The sequence below is a fragment of the Mesocricetus auratus genome, unplaced genomic scaffold (genome assembly GCF_017639785.1).
Source record: "Mesocricetus auratus isolate SY011 unplaced genomic scaffold, BCM_Maur_2.0 Super-Scaffold_100006, whole genome shotgun sequence".
In the NCBI taxonomy this organism is placed as follows: domain Eukaryota; kingdom Metazoa; phylum Chordata; class Mammalia; order Rodentia; family Cricetidae; genus Mesocricetus; species Mesocricetus auratus.
The window spans coordinates 12,672,314-12,694,453 of NW_024429190.1; the positions used below are offsets into that span (position 1 = coordinate 12,672,314).

Genomic DNA, 22,140 nt, shown 5'->3' on the forward strand with positions numbered 1-22,140 from the left:
ATTTACATTTCCCTCATGACTGATAGTATTGAACATATTTACATGTACTTGCCATCATTTGTACATCTTGTAGACACCCTTACCTACTAAGCTATCTCTTTTGACCCATTCATCTGTACATTTTATTGGAAGAATATTCATTCAGTTCCTTTACCCATTCTATAATTGGGTTACTTGTCCAATAGTCAGAGTATTTGTAGTCTCTGACAGCCCTGGAAGTGACTCAGAATGAACTGAATGGCACAATGGAGACATGCCAGTAACTTCCTTATCTGAAGGAAATTTGATTTTGACATCTGTAGGGTTTTTTGTTGTTGTTGTTGTTGTTTTCAAGTCAGGATTTCTCTGTTTAACAGTCCTGTCTGACCTGGAACTCACTTGGTAGTCCAGGCTGGTCTCGAACTCACAGAGATCCGCCTGCCTCTGCCTCCCGGGTGCTGGAATTAAAGGTGTGCACCACCACCACCTGGCAATTTGGACATTCTAAAGCACAGAATAAAGATGTACATTTTACGCCTTTAATCCCAGCACCCGGGAGGCAGAGGCAGGCGGATCTCTGTGAGTTCGAGACCAGCCTGGACTACCAAGTGAGTTCCAGGACAGCCTCCAAAGCCACAGAGAAACCCTGTCTCGAAAAACCAAAAAAAAAAAAAAGATGTCCATTTTAGACTGCTGATCATGCAGAGGTTGGTGCAACTCCAGCCACTGCTGATTTGAGCAACCTTGTTCCTGTGAAAGAGGTACTACTTGTGCCCAGAAAAATAGCGTCACCCAAAATGTGGTAAGAGCATGTGGCGATCCTTGTGTCTGTCACAGGCAGAGAGGATGGGTGCATGGTGTTTTGAGGTACTTAGAGCAGATGGAGGCTTGGGGTTCCAGAAATGCTGGCTTACCATGCTGCTTCTGACTCCATAGCCTTTGGCTCTATCCATACCATCATGAATATTAAAACAAATACCCTAGTCATTTAAATCATTGAAGATTACTTACTTTAGAAATTTTAGAAAAGTATCCTTCTTACCCACCTTGTCATCCCTGTATCATATAAAGAGAACCTTTGTTGTAGTTGCTCTTATGTCCTTGTTTCTTATCACTGGGTACAGCACAGGTGTGTGTGTGTGTGTGTGTGTGTGTGTGTGTGTGTGAGAGAGAGAGAGAGAGAGAGAGAGAGAGAGAGAGAGAGAGAGAGAGAGAGAGAGAGAGAGAGAGAGCAAACGCAAGCGCAGGGGTCAGGCTAGGTGGTCCATGAGTTTTCAAAAGTCCTCCTGTCTTTTCTTTGTAAGAGCGTTGGGCTTATGGACACTTTTGTTACAGTGTCTGGTCTTCCATGAATTCTGGGGAGTCAAACATGGGTTGTTATGCTTATCCAGCAAAGGCTTTTACCCATTTAGCCATCACCCTGGTTCACCATTGGGTGCATTTTTATGGTTAAATCAGTTGTTACACATAGTTCTGTATTCCACTTTTTCCCAGTTATCATCATTATTTGAGATTGGAGCTTACTGGGTTGCTTAGGCCAGTCTCAAACTCCTGGCCTCAATGGATCTTCCTGCTTCAGTTCCCAGGTAACTGGTACCAGCTATTAGCAGGTAACCTGTTAACATCTTAATGTTCGTGTCTTTGTGTTCTTCTTAGTTTCTTTGTAATTACTTGTAATGTCTGAATGAATTTCCATTTCCTTAACTGTTCACTTAATAAGTCAGCAAACGTCATTGTACAGGCTTAATGGCTCTAATAACCACTCAAGCATATGATCGGTGGGGTAGAACTGTGGTTTGGATTTGTTTATGATGAAATATTGTTTGTTTGTTTGTTTTGAAATGGGGACTCATAGCCAAGGGTGGCCTTGAACTCCGTATCCTTTCTGCCTCTACTTCCTAAGTGCAGAGATTCCAGGTATGCTCCACCACACCTGACAGAGTTGTTTTGTTGTTTTGTTTTGTTTTTGGATGGGGTTTCTCTGTGTAACCCTGGCTATCCTAGAAGTAGCTCTATAGACCAGAGTGGCCTCGAACTCACCTTGCTCTGCTTCCCAAGTGCTGGAACTAAAGGTGTGTGCCACCACCTGGCTACCCAGTTTCACCACCTGGCTACCAAGTTTGGTTTTTTTGTTTTGTTTTTTGTCTTTTTTTTTTTTTTTTTTTTTGGTTTTACGAGACAGGGTTTCTCTGTATTGTTTTGGAGGCTGTTGGTCCAGCCCGGCCTCGAACTCACAGAGATCCTCCTGCCTCTGCCTCCCGAGTGCTGGGCCAGTTTATTTTTTTTTCTAATCACAAAAAATACATATAATCAAATTACCATCCTAGTCATTTTTAAGAACATTGATACTACAGACGCATCATCACTGTTTCTCTCTAGAATGGTTCACTTTCCACATGGACCCTACTTTTGCTTTTTCACATCTGCTGAATAACACATGGGTCCACCTCTTCATTTACTTGGTGTACACACAGTACTTGAGTGTGGAGCCCTTGTCCTCCAGGTGACCTTGGGACATACTGAAGCTGATTTCTGTGATTATTAATCCGAGTTGGCTATTCTGTTCTAGGACTAGTTGCTGGGTTGATTCCCTGGGTGGTCTCTGTAACAGCTGACAAACTAGTTTTTACTTTACCAGCTGTTCCTTAGAAGTGCCTGGTGGGTTTGTAAAGATAGACAACCCTTTGAATATGAAAGTGGATCAAAGATACATTGTAGTGTGAGGAAATTTGTTACTGTTACATAAAAGTTAAATCCAGACTTAGCCATAGACTCCTTGGGGCCAGGAAACAGATCTTGTCAGGCTTATTTTTTATCATTGAGCCTAGTTGGCATTTTCTAAATGGCAGTAAACACAACTGATAGAGGAAGCTCTAGGGTGCAAGCCTGATTTGTAAGAGTTGATGTAGATTTTCCAAGTAGTACTTAGCTTTATATTGCATATGTATGCCTATGCCTGTTTGCACAGGTGCTTGTGTGCAGGTGTTTGAAGGCCCAGGGCAACTTCAGGCACTATCCGCAGTGCCATCTCCCTTTGTTTTCTTTGAGACAGGGTCTCACTTACCTGTGGCTTACCAAGTAGGCAAAGCTGGGGAGCCAGTGTGCCCTGGGTTCTGTCTTTTCTTTCCTCTATATGGTATCATGGCCAGCTTGCTTGTGTGTGTCTGTGTGTGTGTTGGGGGGAGGGGTTCTGGGAATTTAGCCTGGGTTCTCATGTGCACAAAGCAAGCACTACCAACTGGTCATGCCAGGCTTTATTGTTTTTGATCACAAGAACTCCTTTTGAACACAGAAATGAGATCATTATTTTGTCATTATTTTGTGTGGTATTAAACTCTTAGAAAGTTTTTTTTTCCTTAATTGGTTAATTCTTGTCAGCCCTATTCATTCTCCTTTAATAGTTTAGAATATTTTAGAGGCCTTTAGCTCAACCTCAGAGAAAATCTGAATTAATGAGGTTCTACTGACTTGCATGACAGTAGAAGCAAAACACTCCTTATCTTCTAAACTTTTCTTGTAGCAAACGGAGTGGGAGCTCCCCTGTTTACAGGTGAGGGACACTGGCTAAGTGAGTGGCAAAGATGAGCCTCAGCCTGGGTTCTCTGGCTCTAAATGCTTTTTTTTTTTTTCTGTAAAGTGACAGCCCTTAACTGGCATCTTTCCCCAGCTGGTGTGCTTTTCTCTAGTGCAACATTGCTCAGCTATATTGATTTGAGTTAAAATTGCCAAATTCCTATTCATTCACATACAGTATCTGAATGTCAGGTTTGCTGTTGAATGTATGAATTAGGTCTTACAAGGGTGCACAATAAACTCCATAGTTAGTCTTCCCTGTGAGTGCATATGCACACACACACACACACACACACACACACACACACGCACGCACACACCAGTCACAAATGACAATCTGGACAACCTGGACTATTTTCTGGTTGTATCCATGAAATCCCTGTAGTCTGTCCCTGTACTTACCCCTTTCTATTTCCGAGTCTGGACCAAGGCTGGGAGTGTAGCTCAGTGGGAGTACTAGACCTTTGTGAGACCTGGGTTCCATCCCTAGCACCTCCCACCCCTATCAAAAGAGTCTGGAGCGGCAATTGAAAAGCAAGGAGCGAGTCAGCTATATAATACAGTTCTAGGTCTCAAAATAACCACTGCTCTTGTAGGATACTGATTTTCCAAAACTTTAGTTGAATAGATTGTCTTGTATTGTGTTGGACAGTTTGTGTGCTCTTGGATATCAGCTTTGACAGACCATGCACATTTATGAGGTGCTCCTTAGGTGCCAAGCCTTGTGCTGAGTAATGCGTCTGGAAGCTGGGACAGACGTGAGGAAACACCCAAGCACAAGTCACTGAGGTACCATCTTTTACACATGTGACTTGGGGTTGGGAAGCTGTGCCACTGACTTGCTCAGTGACCAAGCAAATGACCTAACTACTCTGGGCCTATATGTGCAGGCAAAACACTCATCCCAGGAGATGCTAACAGTGTTGTAGTAATGTTTGCCTCAAGGCAGGCTGTTAGTGGGAGTTATGGTAAGAGTGCAAATGCCCCTGACTTCAACACTTCAGGTGGAAATCTTATTTCTCTGGATCTCCTGTCAGTGTATAGACAGTTTCCCAGTCTCCCTTCAAGGAGCCATGTTCAGTCAGAAAGGGAAGCTGTGACTGTGTGGCAGTGTAACACCTGCTGATTTTATTGCTCTGTAGGGAGTGTAAACAGTACTGTTCTCTGAACTCAGAGTCCTTACCTGGATGGAGTCCCTGTACTGTTTTCTCTGTGACTGTGACAGCTATCTTGTATGGAAGGTAGTGACCCATGCTACAGACATGCACAGAGAGGAGATAACTTGTGCAAAGTTCCAGAATAGGTGAGGCCTGAAATTCATACTCAGCTGTCAAAGGCATCTGTGGCATGCTTTTTATGAAATTGTATTTATTTAATTTTAAAACGCTAGGGATTGAGCCTCTCTCATGCTGTGCAAGCTCTACCATTGAGCTACTCTGCAGCTATTTTTTTTCTTTCAATTAAATGTTTTGGGGCCTAGAAAGATGTATTGCACCTGATCTTGCAGAGAACCTGGGTTTGATTCCAGGAACTCACATGGTGGCTCACAACCATCTGTATCTCTAGTCCTAGGGGATCCAATACCATTTTTTGATCTCTTTGGGCCCCAGACATACATGTGGTATAAGAACACATATGCAGGCAAAACACTCATAAATGAATCTAAAAAATATGTGTATGGGTATTGTCTTAGTTAGGGTTTCTATGTCTGTGATAAAATACCTCAGCCAAAAGCAACCTGGGGAGAAGGGGTTTATTTCAGCTTGTAACTCTCAGGTCACACTCCATCACTGAGGGAAGTCAGGGCAAGAGCTACAGCAGGGCAGGAACCTGGAGTTAGGAACTGTAGCAGGAACCATAGGGGAGTGTGCTTCCTGGCTTCCCACACCATCCAGGACCACTTACCCCTGTAGGTTGGGCATATCCAGTACCAATATTCAAGGAATGTCCTACAGACTTGCTCACAGGCCTGTCTAGTTGGGAATGTCTCTTCAGTTGAGGTTCCCTCTTTTTTTTTTTTTTTTTTTTTTTTTTTGAGACGGTTGAGACGGTTTCTCTGTGCATCCCTGTCTTGGAACTCTCTCTCTGACCAGGCTGGCCTTTCTGAGATCCACCTGCCTCTGCCTCCTGAGTGTTAGGATTAAAGGTGTGCGCCACCACTGCCTAGCTAAGGTGTTCCCTCTTCTTAAATGACTCTAGCTTGTGTCACGTTGACAAAACACTAGTCAGCAACAGGTGTTTTATGTGTGCAAGGATGTGAATGTGTGTGTGCGTGCGTGTGCACTGGAGCTAGAGGAGGCAGGAAGAGGGTGTCAGATCCCCTGGAACTGGAGTTACAGATGTTTGTGAGCTGCTGTGCAGATATTAGTAACTAGACCCAGGCTCTCTGTAAGAGCAACCAGTGCTCTTAGCCACTGAGCCACCTCTCCAGCCCCCTTTTTCATCTTTTGTTTGTTTGTTTTGTTTTTTTAAGACAGGATTTCCTTGTAACAGAGCCTCACCAAGAGAAACACCATTTGAATTGAGAATATTGGAAGAAAATATGAAAAAGCCAGAGCTGTCTCTGGATTCCCCTCTCAAGTTTGACTTGTACTTGCAAAATTGATACATTGATGTATTTCTTGTTTTTATCATAGTGCATGGGTCCTGATAACTAATTAGTGAAGGCAACAGTGAATTTCATTTTGAATCTTTCTAAATAAAAAGGTACTCTACTTTTCATTTGAAAGTATTCATTCTCTTTTGAAAACCAAAGACATAACATTGTCAAGGACTTGGAGAAAAAGCACTTTTGCATATTATCAGGAATACAAACTAGTGCATTATTTCTGGAGGGTTTGTTAAAATGACAAATGCACATACCCTTTGACTCCAGTTCTACTTTTAGGATTTATCCTAAAGACATAATCTAGTACCATTGGTCTCCAGGTCAGAGAGCAGGGCGACTGAATTCCAGGGGTGGGAGAGTCATTTCTTTTTGAGCATCCGAAGGTATTAAAAATAAATCATTGCCGGGCGTTGGTGGCGCACGCCTTTAATCCCAGCACTTGGGAGGCAGAGGCAGGTAGATCTCTGTGAGTTCGAGGCCAGCCTGGTCTACAAGAGCGAGTTCCAGGACAGCCTCCAAAGCCACAGAGAAACCCTGTCTCGAAAAACCAAATAATAATAATAATAATAGTAATAAATAAATCATTAAGGGGCTGGAGCACCAGCTGCTTTTCTAGAGGACCTGAGTTCAATTCCCATCACCCACCCACATGCTGGCTCACAGTTATCTGTAACTCTAGTTCTCTCTTGTGATCTCTAAGGACAGTGCATGTTCATGGTGCACAGGCATACATACAGGCAAAACAACCACATATAAAATAAAATGTTTTTTTAATGAAAATGAAATAAAAATAAAAAATGAACTGACCCTAGTAGCATAGACCTACGATCCCAGCTACTTGGGAGGCAGAGCCAGGAAGATCTCAAGTTTAAGGTCTATCTGAGCTATAGAATGAGTTCAGGATCAGTCTGTACAACTTAGACTTACTCTGTCTCAGAAAATAGAATAACTGTGTGCATGGTGGCCTAAGTCTGTAATTCCAGCACTTGGGAGACAGAGGCAAGAGAATCACTAAGAGCTCTAGTACAATACAGGTTATAAAGTGACTCTGTCTCAAAACAGTGACATCAAATGTTAAAAAGGAGCTCGCTCTGTAGACCAGGCTGGCAAGAAACCCTGTCTGGAGAAACAAAACAAACAGTTAAAAAGGATAGGGATGGCCGGGTGGTGGTGGCGCATGCCTTTAATCCCAGCACTGGGGAGGCAGAGGCAGGGGGATCTCTGTGAGTTCCAGGCCAGGCTGGACCGACAGCCTCCAAAACAATACAGAAAAACCCTGTCTCGTAAAAAAAAAAAAAAAAAAAAGGATAGGGATGTGTTGCAGTGGTAGAGCTCTTTCTCTTGTGTGTGGCCCTCAGTTTACTTCCCAGTGCAGGGTGAGGGGTGTGTGTGTGTGTGTGTGTGTGTGTGTGTGTGTGTGTGTGTGTGTGTGTGTGTTTAAAGTGCTAAGATGTCACCAGATGTAGTAGCTCATGCCTTTAATCCTAAGTAAGCAGATCTCTGTAAGAGATTTAGTTTGGTCTATGTAGTAGTGAGTTCCAGGACAGTCAGATCTACATAGTGATCCTAAAATTTCTCAGAGGAATAAACTAACTCATTCACAATTTCATGTGAATGATTCTTAGTCTGCTTGCTTTCCTTTTTGTCATCTGTTGAAATATGAAGTTATAGGACTTTGAATGACTCCCTGTTTTTCTAGATATTAATATGTGGGTTGTCAAAATGGATCAGTGGGTAAAGGTGCCTGCTGCCAAGCCTGATGACCTGTATTCAATCCTCCGGTCCCATACAATTGGAGGAGAAAATGCTGACCTATACAAGTCACTTGTGACGGGTATACACATACACACACACAAAACTGAATAACTCTAATAAAAATTTAAATATAGTATTTACTGTGAACAAAGCAGAAAGTATGAGTGAGTGGGGGGGAACAACCCTGTGGCAGTCATGATAACTTCAGCTGGTAAAAACATCTTCTCCCAGACTAATGGCCTGAGTTCAAATCCCCAGCATGCATATGGTGAAAGGAAAGTACTGACTTGTAAAAGTTGTTTTCCAACTTTCCCCTGCATGCCTTGTTATGGACTCCCACACACATACATAAAATACATCAAATGAAATTTAAAAATTTTAACCGGCTGTGGCGGTGTACTTCTTTCATAGCCTCATTGGGAGGCAGAGATGGGTGGAGCTCTGAGCTCAAGACCAGCCAGTGAGACCCTGTTTCAAAATTTTCTTTGAGATTTTGTTTTTATCTGTATAAGTATTTGCCTAAGTGTATCTGTGCTCACATGTACAGTGCCTTCAGATGATAGAAGAAAAAAAAAAAAAAAAGCACTGGATCTCCTGAGCCAGTGTGTGTGTGTGCTGGGACTTGAACCCGGGTTCTCTGAAAGAGCAACCAGTGCTTTTAATACCTTAACCATCTCTCTAGCCTCCCAAAACAATTTTTTTAAAGCTTAAGAACTTTGACCATAGTTCTGCTTTCCATAGACCACCACAAATAATATTTTTGGTTTTTTTTCTTGCATGGTTTTTATCTCTTGTGGCCATAGAATATCTTCAGTTTTGTATATACGGTGCTTTTGGGTTTTGTATTGAGACAGGATCTCATGTAGGGAGCATCTGGCCTCAAACTTGCTTTGTAGTTGAGGATAATCTTAAAAAAAAGAAAGAAACATTTATAATGCTTCCACCTTTTAAGAGCTGTGAGATTACAGGCATGTCACACCATGTTTGACTTTGTATACTGTTATGTTTTATGAGAAATGGTTTTGTTCAGGCTAGCCTCAGACTCATGCTTCTGCCTCCCAAGTGCTGTTTATAAGTTTTCACTTCCACATCAGCTCTTTGTACACAATTTTGTATCTTGCTTTTTCACTTAACATTATGTTATATAAGTAAAATCCTCATGTAAGTGAAATTTCTGTGGAAGTATAATCTAATCTATGTGTAACAGACTGGGATAGTATAAGGGAGGGCTGGGAATTCAGCTCAGGTGAAGCCCAGGGTCACATAATAAAATTGTTTCTGTGTGTGTGTGTGTGTGTGTGTGTGTGTGTGTGTGTGTGTGTGTTCCCTGAATGTGTGCAGGCGTCTGTACTTGCATGTGGAGGCCAGAGAACAACCTAGGTGTCATTCTTGGGAATACTGCCCACCTCCTTTGAGACAGGGACTCTCGTTAACGGGAGCTCTCCAAGTAGGCTATACTAACTGGCCAGAGAGCCTCAGGCACTATGCCTAGCATTTTTACATGTTTTCTAGGGATCAAACTAAAGTCCTTATATTTGTGAAGTAAATACTCTATCAATTGAGATATCTCCCCCAGACATCCCTCAACCTCAGGAAAAAAAAAATGTGATGGGCTGCCTCTGGTGGCACATACTTATAATCCTAGTACTCAAGAGGCAAGGACAAGAGCATCACTGCAAGTTCCAGGTTAGCCAGGGTGATGTAGCAAGACCCTGTCTCAAACAAAACAAACTAAAATAAAAGATTGTATAATGGATAGTGTTGCATCACATAGTATAATCTGCATACATCCAAATCTACCATTTGGATATCCCCGTCTACTTAGCTAGGGAGTGGAAGGTTGGGTGGGGAGTTCAGGTTGTGGACTTCAGTTTGAATATGAGCAAGCAGGCCAAGGCTAAAGGGCTCTGGGGAGGGACTTCCTCCCTGCTCTTTCCTAGCTCTTGCTGCGTTCCTTACTATTCCCCGGGCTCCTTCTACACTGCATTTGGCACAGTCGGTTGTGCTGTGTCTGTATCCTCTGTCCTCACCCACTCTGAATACCTGTCAGTGCCAAGCAGACTGGGCTGTCTTGTTGGGTTACTTGTCATTGTCACCCTTAGGCTGAAACCTCTATCCCTGTATCCTGAATGTCTGGCAAATAATGAGATCTTTTAAAATAAAATTTAGAAGGTAGGGGAGGTTGAGTAAATAGGGAGATTACAAGCTACCAAAAACCAGGACCAGTGCATTCCCCAGAAAAAGAAGCCATCTGCTCAGCCTTCTTTGTCCTCCTAGACCTAAAAGATCATTCAAGTCTTTGGTCCTGTATTTGGGAGCAGGTCTCTTGAGGGTTAACTTTGGGACTTAAACACATTTAGACTCTTGAATTTTGCAGCTAGTTAATATGTGTCCTAAGTTCCACTCAACCTACTTATTTCTTCCCGCTGCAGCCTTCTGTGAGTGTGACGTAGACATTCTTGGAATGCAAGTCTCATCTGTCTCCATGTGGTCCATCAGCAGCCTAAGCATCAGTGTAGGCAGGCTCAGACATGCCAAGGCTCCTCGAAGAAAGCTCCCATGTGAACAAATACGTGCCACAGGAACAGGCCCTTTGCTGGGAGCATGCCAGGATTTGTAATTTTCAAAATGAAGATTGGTGTCTTTTTTTGATATTTCTGTACACCTTGGCTTGGAAATTTTAGAGTTAAAAAGGGATATAGGAGCTGGAATATAGTCAGTTGTAGAGAGCTTGTCTGACATGCTCAAGACCTGGATTTTGTCCTCAGAAACTGTGGGGGTGGAGCATTAAAAAGGAGCCATAAGCCAGGCATCGTGGTGCACAGCTTTAATTCCGCACTTTGGAGGCAGAGGCAGACTGATCTCTGACTGAGTTTGAGGCCTGCCTGGTCTATGGTGTGAGTTCCAGGACAGTCAGGTCTACACAGAGAAACACTGGCCTGGGGGAAGAAAAGGAGCACATAAGAAGATGATGGATTCCAAAATGCCTAAAGTTCTGTAGAACCTAACAGTTGAACACAAGAATGGGAGTCAGTTCATTGATGATTGCTGCAAGGATAGTCAACTAACTCTTTTATTCTCTCACTGTCCAGTTCCTCGGGTTAGCCAGGGCAGTCGAACCAAAAAATTGAGGATGCTGACTTGGTCACCTTTAAGCGTTACATTATCGTGTCACCCTAGACCTCTCAAATTGAGAAATGTTTTTTTAAGACAAGGTGTGTACTTGTTTACTAAATGACAATTTATACATCTATATCTCATTGTATCTCAGAGTAAGGACTGGTCTGAGAGCTCAACAGAGTTGCCTCCATCCCAGTTAGTTTTATTTTTGTTTTTTGGTTTTTGTTTGTTTGTTTCATTTTGTTTAGATTTTTTTATGGCACAGGGTCTCTTTGTCTAGCCTAGGCTGGCTTTGAATTCACTGTGTGTTGCAAACTGGCTTCCTAACTTGTGATTCTTCTGCCTCAGTCCCCCAAGAAATGAGATTATAAGCATGGGCCTCCTCATCTGGCCACCACCCCAAATATAGCTGACATCTCTGCAGTGCCTGAAAGTTGTAATTTCTGGAAAACAGATTAATTTCCATCCCTCTCAAGAACTGTTATTGCTGCTTGCTTTTAGTAGAGTTATCTCCCTTTTAGAACTGGATTTCTGAAACTCTGCCTAACAGAAAGAATCATTTCAGGGTATGGAAAATGTCACTGAAAAGGGCCAGGGAGTCAGGTATCTTGGGAAAAGGTCTTTGTTGCATGACCAAATGTAACTTGGGGAGAAATAGGTTTATTTTGCTTACATTTCCATTCATCAAATAAAGTCAAGGCAGGAACCTCGAAGCAGGAGCTGAAGCAGAGGCCATGGAACTTGCTTTATTAAAGGCAGAGCTTGATCTATTAAAGGTGTATGTCACTCTCTTAGAGGACTCAGGACCACCTGCCCAGGGGTGGCACCATCCACAAAGGGCTGGGCCCGCCTATATTCATCATTAAGAAAATGCTCTACAGGCTTGCCCACAGCCGGTTATGGAGGCATTTTCTCAATTTAGGGTCTCTCTGATTAGATGACTCTAGCTTTTGTCAAATTAACGCAAAAACAGTCAGCACACAGGTGCTGTTTTTTAGGAAAAATAGCAAAACTCAGGTGATTTTGATGGAGTCATTATTTAGGATTCTTATCATTTAGCATGTGCCTTTTAGCTCTTCTGTTAAATTCCAGAGCCTCAGCTTGGTACTGCTCTTCTTTGTGAAACTTCTACTTGGTAGCAGCAAATGTGGCATGTAGTTGTAAGTGAAGAATTGTTAGCTGCATGAATGGATGGATGAATGATGAGTTTGCTCTATATTTCATTCAGAAAGCACAAAAGTTACAGCAGGAGTTGAGGACAAACAAAGACTGTGCATTTCATCTCATGAAGCTACATGTTAATGAGGTAGCATATAAGAATGTAGTTGATGCCAGGCTGGTCTCCATAGTAAGTTCCAGGACTATATAATGAGACCCTGTCTCAAAGAATGTAACTGATGGGGCTGAAAAGATGAATGGTTAAGAGCACTGGCTTCTCTTCCAGAGGATCTGGGTTTGATTCACTACCACTCACATGGCAGTGCATGCCTTCTTCTGTCCTATGCAGGCACCAGGCATACATGTGGTGCACAAATATACATGCAGGCAAAATACTCATATTCATAAAATGAAATTTAAGTTTAAATGTAAATTGTGGCTGGAGAGTTGGCTCCATAGTTACGAGCACTTGCAGTTCTTCCAGTAGACCCAGGTTCAGTTCCCAGCACCCATTCTTACTGTCTATAAGAATGTAAAGTGTAAGCCGGGCGTTGGTGGCGCACGCCTTTAATCCCAGCACTCGGGAGGCAGAGGCAGGCGGATCTCTGTGAGTTCGAGGTCAGGCTGGACCGATAGCCTCCGAAATAATACAGAGAAACCCTGTCTCGTAAAAACCCAAAAAAAAAAGAATGTAAAGTGTGCTGATAATTGTGTCCTTTAACCTCCCTGGCTTGATGCTCTTAACTGTAAAACGGAGTAAGATCAGAAGCATTAATAGATTTAAAACTGGAGATGCTCCACATGAGAAGTAATGAGTGGCTGGGTACAGTGGCACATGCCTTTAGTCTAGCACAGAGGAAGTTGAAGTAGAGGATCACTTAAGCCCAGAAGTTCAAAACCAGCCCCAATGAGGTTGCTATTTTGGTGAGGTCTGTTTCTAGGTTCTGTAGGAACCAGGACTGATTTTAGCAGCTCAGCAATGCTTAGGCTCTGTTTCCTTCTTACTTTGTCTGGTGTGTGGCCAACCAGGACCTATATTATCTGTACACTGCCCCAGTCCTACAGAACCCATAGGCTGTAGCCACATTCCTTTGTTCTGTAGGTACTCAGTAGATAGCCCCAAAGGGATGCTGCTCATTTCTTGTTATATGTGGGTTAGGGAGGAGGTAGAGGAGAGGAAAGGCTTCAGAGATGACTATGTGGCTTTGGAACACAGAATTGCCCCCGGGTTTGTGAGCAGCCAGCCTGGCAGTTGATCAAAACCAGTCATGCATGCTTGTACCCACTCATTCATCAGTTATATGAGTGCCTACTGGGATGAGACCCAGGGAAGGAAACTAGAATAAGAGTTCAGAGTTGGCATGTATAATCCCTCTCAGTATCTGGTCTGCTGTATGGCTGCTACATCCTGTAAACTCTGAGCTGGCCTGTTGCTGTCTCCTGACTATTCCCACCGGATCACCTATCTTTACCCTCAGTTTTTCCTGTATACCTGTAAGTGGTAGATTGAGGCATGCAGAACTTTGTTGGATCCAGGTAGAATGTGCTCATCATAAGTGGTCCATAGGTGACAACAGCCCCTCCCACTTTGGTTTCCCTTCCAGATCACTGGTCTTGGTAGACCTGTACTTTTCAGGGGACAAAAGAAATTAGTTATTTGATTTATTCATTGAGATAAGATGTCAGGAAACCTGGGCTGACCTCAAACTTATTGTGTAGCCAAGAATGACCTTGAATTTCTGATCCACCTGCTTCTACCTCCCAAGTTCTGATATTACAGGTGTATGCCACTATGCCTGATTTTAGATGGTGCTGGAAATGAAAAACCAGTGTTTTATGCATGCTTGGCAGACACTTTGCCAACCGGGATACACCCCCAGCTCCAGAGAAAAGAAATTTAAACCATGTCCAGTCAGTAATAGAGTCACAGCTTGAATTTAGAGCTTTTCAGGATTGGGAAAATGTAGACATTATGAGTACTGCTATACTGGTCTGATTTCAAAAGTAATATATTAAAAACGTGACACAAAGGGTCTGGAGAGATGACCTAAGTGTTAAAAGCGCTGACTGTTTTTCCAGAGGACCCAGGTTCAATTCCCAGCACCCACATGGCAGCCCACAACTGTCTGTAACTACAGTTGCAGGGGACCTGACACCACACAGGGAAAATAATGCACAATAATTAATTAATTTTTTTAAAAAGGCCAGGTGGTGGTGTAGGCCTTTAATCCCAGCACTCGGGAGGCACAGGCAGGTGGATCTCTGTGAGTCCAGTGCCATCCTGGTCTACAGAGCAAGTTCCAGGACAGCCAGGACTACAAAAAGAAACTCTGTCTTGGAAAGAAAGTGAAAGTAAAGCTTAAAAAAAATTTAAAGATGTGTCCTAAAATTTATGATTTATGTAACAAAAGTAAAATACACACATTTACTTCCTTTTTAAAGTTATTTTAAAAGTAGTAACAGACTTGTTCTAAAACATTAAAATAGGATAAGAGTATATAAAAGTTCAGCTGAGCAGTGGTGGCACACGCCTTTAATCCCAGCTCTTGGGAGGCAGAGGCAGGTGGATCTCTGTGAGTTCCAGACCAGCCTGGTTTACAAGAGGTATTTCCGGGACAGCCTCCAACAGAGAAACCCTGTCTCTAAAAAAAAAAAAGAAAGAAAGAAAGAAAGATAAAAGTTCAAATTTCTTAGTCCTCAAAAATACCAGAAGTAATTGATAGATTAGCATTGCCTTCTTGAACATTTTGTGAATGTGTTTGCATGTATTAATTTTTAATTCAAAAGAAGTTCATAAATATACTTTTTGGCTTTTTAAGAATTTCTTTTATTATGGAAAGAAATTTTCAAAAATTTCTATACATAAAAATAGAATACTACATAATCCTAACTCATTTCTTTCTTTGGGAGGGGGGTTCTCAGTGTATCCCTGGCTATCCTGAAACTCACTGTGCAGACCTGGCACATCATTTATTTCTAATAGCCAACTTATTTGTTCTTGTTTCATCTTTTACTTCCCCTTACCCCCACCCAGTGTGTGTGTGTGTGTGTGTGTGTGTGTGTGTGTGTGTGTGTGTGTGTGTGTGTGTGCGTGCATCTGCATTACACATTGCAGGTGTGTGGAGGCTAGTGTTGGATGTCAGGTGCCTTTCTCAGTCATTCTCCACTTCTTTTTTTTTTTTTTTTTTTTTTTTTTTTTGAGACAGGGTCTCTCACTGAACCCAGAAGCCACAGATTCAGCTAGACTACTGTGGCCGTGAGCTCTAGGGATCTGTCTGTCTCCATACCCTTAGCACTGGGGTTACTGGCACACACTTTAGTCTCATTCTGGAATATTTTAAAGTAAATCCCAAGTATTCTATTCTTTAATATTTTTTATGTATCTCTAACAAATGGTGTGTGTGTGTGTGTGTGTGTGTGTGTGTGTGTGTGTGTGTGTGTGTGTGTGTGTGTATCTTTTCAGGAGTTGTCTGCCTTGTTTTTTTTACTAAGGTTCTCACATTTGCTGACCCAGAGTTGGCCTGATTAGGCTAGGTTGACTGGCCAGCAAACCCCAGGAATCCTTCCCAGCATTGGGATTGCAATTATATCCCACTGTGCCTGATAATTTTACATGAGTTGTATGGATCAAACTTGGGCCTTACTGCTTGCATAGCAAGTATTTTACTGACTGAGACATCCCTCCAGCCCAGATGGTTATTTTTTAAAAGTTACATAGTACAGCCATACCTAACAAAACTAATAATAATTCTGCCAAGGAAAAACAAAACAGATGAGCATTAGTTTGAGACACAAAATGGAACAAGCAGTTCATTCTTTAGACCTAAGACACACACACCCCTACCCCCATCCTGCCACCCCACCCCCTACCCCACCCCAAGCCTTTGGACCAGGCTGAACAGACCGCCGAAGAGGGGAGCTGACCTTGGAAACATTGTTAACCTCTGCTGAGCTGCCCATTGAACTCTTTCCTCACACTGATTAGAAACAGAGACAGTACTCAGTCAGTTTCTTTCTTTGCTTTTTAATTTTTAAACTACATATGCTTGTTTATTGTGTGTGGTGTATATGTATGGGGGCATGCTGATCATGGCACCATGAAGTCAGAGGCCAACTCGCTGGAGTTAATTCTAACAAGTGGGTCCAGGGGTCAAATTCAGATTGTCAGGGTTAGCAGCAGCTCCTTTTGCCACCTGAACAGTCTCATCGGCCCCCAGTCAGTTTCTTAGAAGAAAGTAAGTGATGAAATCTCTGATCCTGTAGCAGTTTAAAGATATCATTTTCTAAGACCTCAGAACAGATTTTAAGACTGCTTAAGTGTGTTTTTCCTGGGTTATAGTCCTAATTAGTGGACTGGATGTGGTGGTCACACCTTTAAGTGAGTCCCAGCACTCAGGCAAGTCTGGACTACACAGAGAGACCCTGTCTCAAAAGAAGAAAACAAACAAAAAACCACTTTGTCAGCTTGGCTTATTTTTTTTTCTCAGTTGACAATTCCCTAAATGTCCAAAGTACTAACTGGTATTACATGCATATGTCACCATACCCTCTAGATCTTAATTTTGAAATACGTTTTTCCAAACAGGGAGGTGATTGGAGAGATGGTTCGGTGGTTAAGAGCACTTGTTCTTGCACAGGACCTGTATTCTGTTGCCAACACCCATAGGGTGGCTCACAACTGTCTATAGCTCCAGTTCCAGGGGATCTGATTCCCTCTTCTGACCCCATGGGCAAATAAATTCCTGCAGACAAAGCAGTCGTACATATGAAATAAATCTCAAAAAGGTTTTTTTTTTTTCAACAAGGAAAAACTGGGGCTTGGGGATGTTTATGGCTCAGTGGTGGAGTGCTTAGTGTTTAGCGAGCATGTATGAGGACTGCATTTATTTCCCAGTTCACCACCCCCACACACAGTTATAAAAGAGGAGGAAGCTTCCCACCATGGAGAAGGTCTTGGAACTGAGGCTAGCGAGACACTGCTACTATCAGAAGCCAGCTGCCCTTCTGGGACATCACGTAAAATGATGTAACTGAGTGAAAAAGTGGCAGAGAGTCGTCCTCTCCCTGCTCAAGTCGCTAAGCTGCTGTTGTAGTGAGAGATCTCCTGAGCCCCAAGCTCTACGTCTGCCCTGTGAAGAAGTAGTAGAAGGCTTCTTGGTTGGAGAAAACCAGCTTTTGGGATTTCATCTTTTCTTAACTTTGGAAGCTGAAATCAAGGTGATCTTCAGGTACCGCTGTGGTGAGTCCTCATTTTGCATATGAGAAAAGCATAGCAGGAAAAAGTGGTTCCTAGCAAGCTGGAGGCTGGGCTGAGTCTAAGCTTCTGTTCTCTGACTGTGGTAACTCCCTGCTTCTAATTTCTGAGATAATGAGGAAACCAGATGAGGCTCCTGACAGAATTCCTGGGTATCCCTTCTATGGATCTCATTGTCTTTCCCTGGTTTCTTTGATTTGGAATTGGTAGTCAACAGTGATACGTTTCCACAGGCTATCAGTGACCAGCTTTGTCTATGGTGATGTGGTAGTTTGAATATAAATAGTGTGCCATGAATCCTGGTCTCAAACCCACACTAGTCAGCTAGCCAGATAACTCAGTCTGATGTTCCCTGAAGTGATCAGGATTGCCCAGAGCATGAGTGTGCCAGATGACCTTGGGTAGTATGGGAAAGAAAGCTTTTCCTTCACTGACATAACTTCCTCTTTAAGTGTGTTGATAAATTTAGACAAAATAAGGTAAGTGGTATTCCATCTGGCAGAAAGTGTCAAAAATATCACCTGGCTATTCCAAGCTTCCTAATCTTTCACAGTCACAGGAATTTCTCTATGTTGCCATATACCACTTACAGTCTTGAGTAGAGTCTGTTCTCATGGTCAACATAAAAGTTGTCCAGAATTAAAAGATAGCTTGACAATTCAACTTAATATTTAATTGAGCATGTATTTATCAACTGGTATGGTTAATACAGAAGAATATAAATATAAATGGGGGCTTTGTTGAACCTTCCAGGGTCTGCTCAGTATTTTTGCAGTTTGTGTTTTGTTTTATGAGGTGTGTTTCGGGCTGTGTTCATGAGTGACTCATGAGAAGTACAAAGCCCACAACTGCTGTCCCTGCAGCCCTCTGGGAACCTGCTCTCAGATTCAGTCACAATTCTTGTTTGGGGCCGAGGGAGGATGGAGGTGCTGGCCTGGACGTGGGAAGCAGGCTGCAGCAATGAACAATCAAGTGTTTCTGCCTTCCAGGGTTGTCTTGAATCTTCACTGAAATCTTTGCTGGCAGTCAGTAATGGCAAGTAAGGGGCCCTCGACCTCTACATCCACTGAGAATTCAAGTGCAGGGGGCCCTAGTGGCAGCAGCAATGGCGCTGGTGAAAGTGGGGGGCAGGACAGTACCTTCGAGTGCAATATATGCCTGGACACAGCCAAGGACGCTGTCATCAGCCTGTGTGGCCATCTCTTCTGGTGAGTACCCCTCCTGCCATCTCTGTAAGCCATGGCCCTGGGCAGATGTCTCACTTTGGACAGGAGATGTTTGGAGCAGATGTCTCACTCATATTGAGTCCTGATACACTCAGACCCAAGGGACAAGAAGCCTCAGTTTCCATCCCGGCTTTACTGCTGAAGGTCTAGGTAGGCAAATCCTGTTTCCATCCTAGTTGTCTTCCTGTCTCCAGGAGTAGCCCATTTAGTGAGCATTACTGCCACTTGCTGTGCTGAGCCAAAGACAGTATTGCATAGTGAACTGTGAGGCCAGACCTTCCCCTCTTCAGTCTTGACTCTGCCACTTCCCTTCTGGATGACCTTACACAGGGTACTTTCATACACTCTGCCTCAATTTACAGGGTTATTTATGAGTGTAAAGTGATGAACCAAAAATAGTAAACCTGCTAAAAGAGCACACAACATGTGTGCTAGCCATGATTGTAAGTAATTGTTCTCTATTTAATGTGTGTGTTGTGAAATAAAGCAGCAAGGTCAGTGTCCTTCTAGTCTCAGTGCTTATAGAAATCCCTGCTGTCTCTAAGAACTTAGGTGGATGCTGAGCAGTAGTTGTTTTGTTTCTTGTTTTTTGTTTCTTTTGTGATGTTGAGCTAAACTTTGAAGGGTAGGGGAAAACCTTGAAGGTAGAGGGAAAATAATGGCAAATAAGATGAAAGGTGTGTGCCACCCCAAAGTAGGTGACTCCTAGGGATAGATATGTGTTCTGTTGGTATCTGAGTCCCTGAGGCTATTGTCCTCCTCAACAGAATCCTGAATGGGGATTGGGTTTGTTAGAAAGCAAGAATGTTTGTGGAGGGGTGAACCAGATTATCAAATGTAGGGAATATAGAGCTTATTGATGTTTTTGTGCAGGAATATGGTGAAGAAAGCAAAATTTGGGGAGTTTAAATTCTCAGTAATATAAAAGGTAAATTTATTGGTGAATTAGAATAGAGCCAAGATTTTTGTTGCTTGTTTTTGAGATTTTTGCCTTAACTGTTTTGTATGGTTAGATCAAAGTGACAGAATTAAGAGGCAGAGTACTGTTAGAAAGAACGTATTTGAAGATGAATCAGATTCATCCAGACTGCAATGTCTTTAGGCAAATCTGTTTCTTCTCTGCCCATCACCTTCCTCTTTTCTGTAAAGTAGGAATGGTTATAGCTCCTGGTGACCATCCAGTGACAAGAAAAAATAAAAATCAACTCAACCACTCTCTTGACACCCGGTAGTTGTTTCATAAATTACTTTGTTCATTTTTGTTTTGAGACAGGGTCACTATGTAGACCAAGCTGACTTTGAAATTGTAGCACCCCTTTTGCCTCTGCCTCTGGGACCTGCCTTTAGAATAACCCTAAGCTTTGCTCTGAAAGTCATTCATTCACCTACACTACTCCTGTAATATTCAAGGGAGCTCTAGTAGAGTGCAATTGTGATTTGAGGTGTCCTCTACAGAGGTTACGGTGTCACCATGAACTTGGTGTTGGATTCAGAGATGAGGCAGCTCTTACATCTAGGAAACTGCATTTGTTTGTGGAGCTGGCCTCATTCAGGGAGTAAGAGAAGCACTGTCTTCTTTGGCCACAATTTTACTCATCTAGAAAAGCACACGATGTGTGAGAGACACATGACTGCCACATAGTAAGTTGTAAATAGGTATTTGTTGACTAATTTTATTACTAAGACTAAAAATCTGGAATTGAATAATTTTCTCTCAGTATTACAATGTCATGTTTTTTTATGCAGTGCTAGGTATTGAAATGGCAGGAGAGAGGGGTTTTGTTTTGGTTTTTTGGTTTTTGTTTTTTTTTTTGTTTTTTTTTTTTTTGGTTTTTCCAGACAGGGTTTCTCTGTATTGCTTTGGAGCCTGTCCTGGAACTAGCTCTGTAGATCAGGCTGGTCTCACAGAGATCCACCTGCCTCTACCTTCCGAGTGCTGGGATTAAAGGCGTGCACAACCAACACCTGGCAGGAGAGAGTTTTTATCCTGATGTAAATTATATGTTCTGTAACTTTCTTACTTCTTTAAAAAGTGAACTGAACTGGGCAGTGGTGGTGCACACCTTTAATCCCAGTACTTGAGAGGCAGAGGCAGGTGGATCTCTGTGAGTTTGAGACCAGCCTGATCTACAGAGTAAGTTCCAGGACAGGCTCCAGAGCTACACAGAGAAACCCTCTCTCAAAAACATGCCCCAAGAGGTGGAGAGGGGGAGGGGGAGAGGGAAGAACCAGGGGTATGTACACACCTGTAATCCTAACACCGTAAAGGGAGCTAAGGATGTGACTCAGCAGTTAAAAGCACTAGGTGCTCTTCCAGAGGACCCAGGTTGATTCTCAGAACCCACATGGTGGCTAATCACCATCTGTTACTTCTTTCCAGGGGAATCAACAACCTATGGCTTCTGTGGGCACCTAGTATACACATGTGGTCCATGACATGCATGTAAGCAAACACTCATACACATAAAAATGAATAAATACAATAAACTTAGTGCCCTGAAGTCTGAGGCAGAGAATCATGAGTCTGAAGCCAGTCTGGGCTCCATGGTGAGACCCTGCATTTAAACAGATAATTTTATAAAAAGAAAGAAAAGTAGTGTTGGGTAGCAGCTCTGTAAGATGGAAGTAGCCCTCTTTTCCGAGTAGTTTCTCCATCCTCTCCATTACAAAGATGCTTTGAGTAGGCCTGGACTTTTAAACCACTTCCTGCCATGGCCCTGATCTGAAATAACAGAGAATCCATGTATCACTTGTGAGCTGGAGGAGGCTGTGAACCTGCTGACATTGGTGCAAATTTCAAGTATATGTGTGTGTTCATATTGTCATGTGGTACATGACAGTGATAACTTTTCCTGTAGAGAATATCTGACTTTTATTGGATTCCTTCAGAGCCTGTAATCTCTCCAGGACTAACCTGTGGATAAATTGTGCCTCGGTGGTGTGGACCATGAGAGTCTGCTTTTGTAGTGGAGTTTAGGCTGGAGACTGGAGTCTTAACTCTTTACTCTCATTTCTTTTCCCCTGTGGGTTTAGCTTTTTCTTATTTGTTTTGTTCTTTTCATTTTGTTGTTGTTTTAAGACAGGGTCTCCTATAGCCTAGACTGTATCCCTTTCACTGTGTGGTTGAGGATGGCCTCGAACTTCTATTCCTCCCCTACCCCTACTTCCCAAGTGCTAAGATTACAGATGTACACCTCCATCATATCCAGTTTAACCCTCCCTACCTTTTCCTGTCTGTGATGCCAGTAATCCCTTGAAGCTTCACTGGGTTATAGCACCCCAGTGACCCCATTCTGGTGTCTCTTCCCTACTTATGGAGTGTTTCTGCTAATGAAAGCATTTTTTTCCTCCTTCCTGCTTTCCTTCCTGATGATTGGCTGCCCTGGGGACTCTGGTAGTTGGCCGTGTTTGCATCAGGTAAGATGTACTTCATTTTACTTTGTCTTTCATCAGCTAGAGTTGCACAA

The 22,140-nt window shown here is 42.7% G+C and overlaps 1 protein-coding gene across 5 annotated transcripts in view; it reads left to right on the forward strand.

The window, feature by feature from the left end:
• Rnf185 (ring finger protein 185) overlaps nucleotides 1–22,140 on the forward strand; it is a 38,754-nt gene that overhangs the window by 3,723 nt on the left and 12,891 nt on the right. Inside the window, exons 2-5 of one of the 5 annotated variants that reach the window (XM_040746842.1) lie at nucleotides 1,474–1,589; nucleotides 17,108–17,432; nucleotides 18,437–18,655; nucleotides 22,072–22,090. In XM_040746842.1, coding sequence (XP_040602776.1) covers nucleotides 18,480–18,655; nucleotides 22,072–22,090 — 195 coding nt within the window. In that variant the 5' untranslated portion in view covers nucleotides 1,474–1,589; nucleotides 17,108–17,432; nucleotides 18,437–18,479. Of the gene's footprint in view, nucleotides 1–1,473; nucleotides 1,590–17,107; nucleotides 17,433–18,436; nucleotides 18,656–22,071; nucleotides 22,091–22,140 lie in introns of those variants that run through there. The other 4 variants (XM_040746844.1, XM_040746843.1, XM_040746841.1 and 1 more) reach the window with 4 other exon arrangements.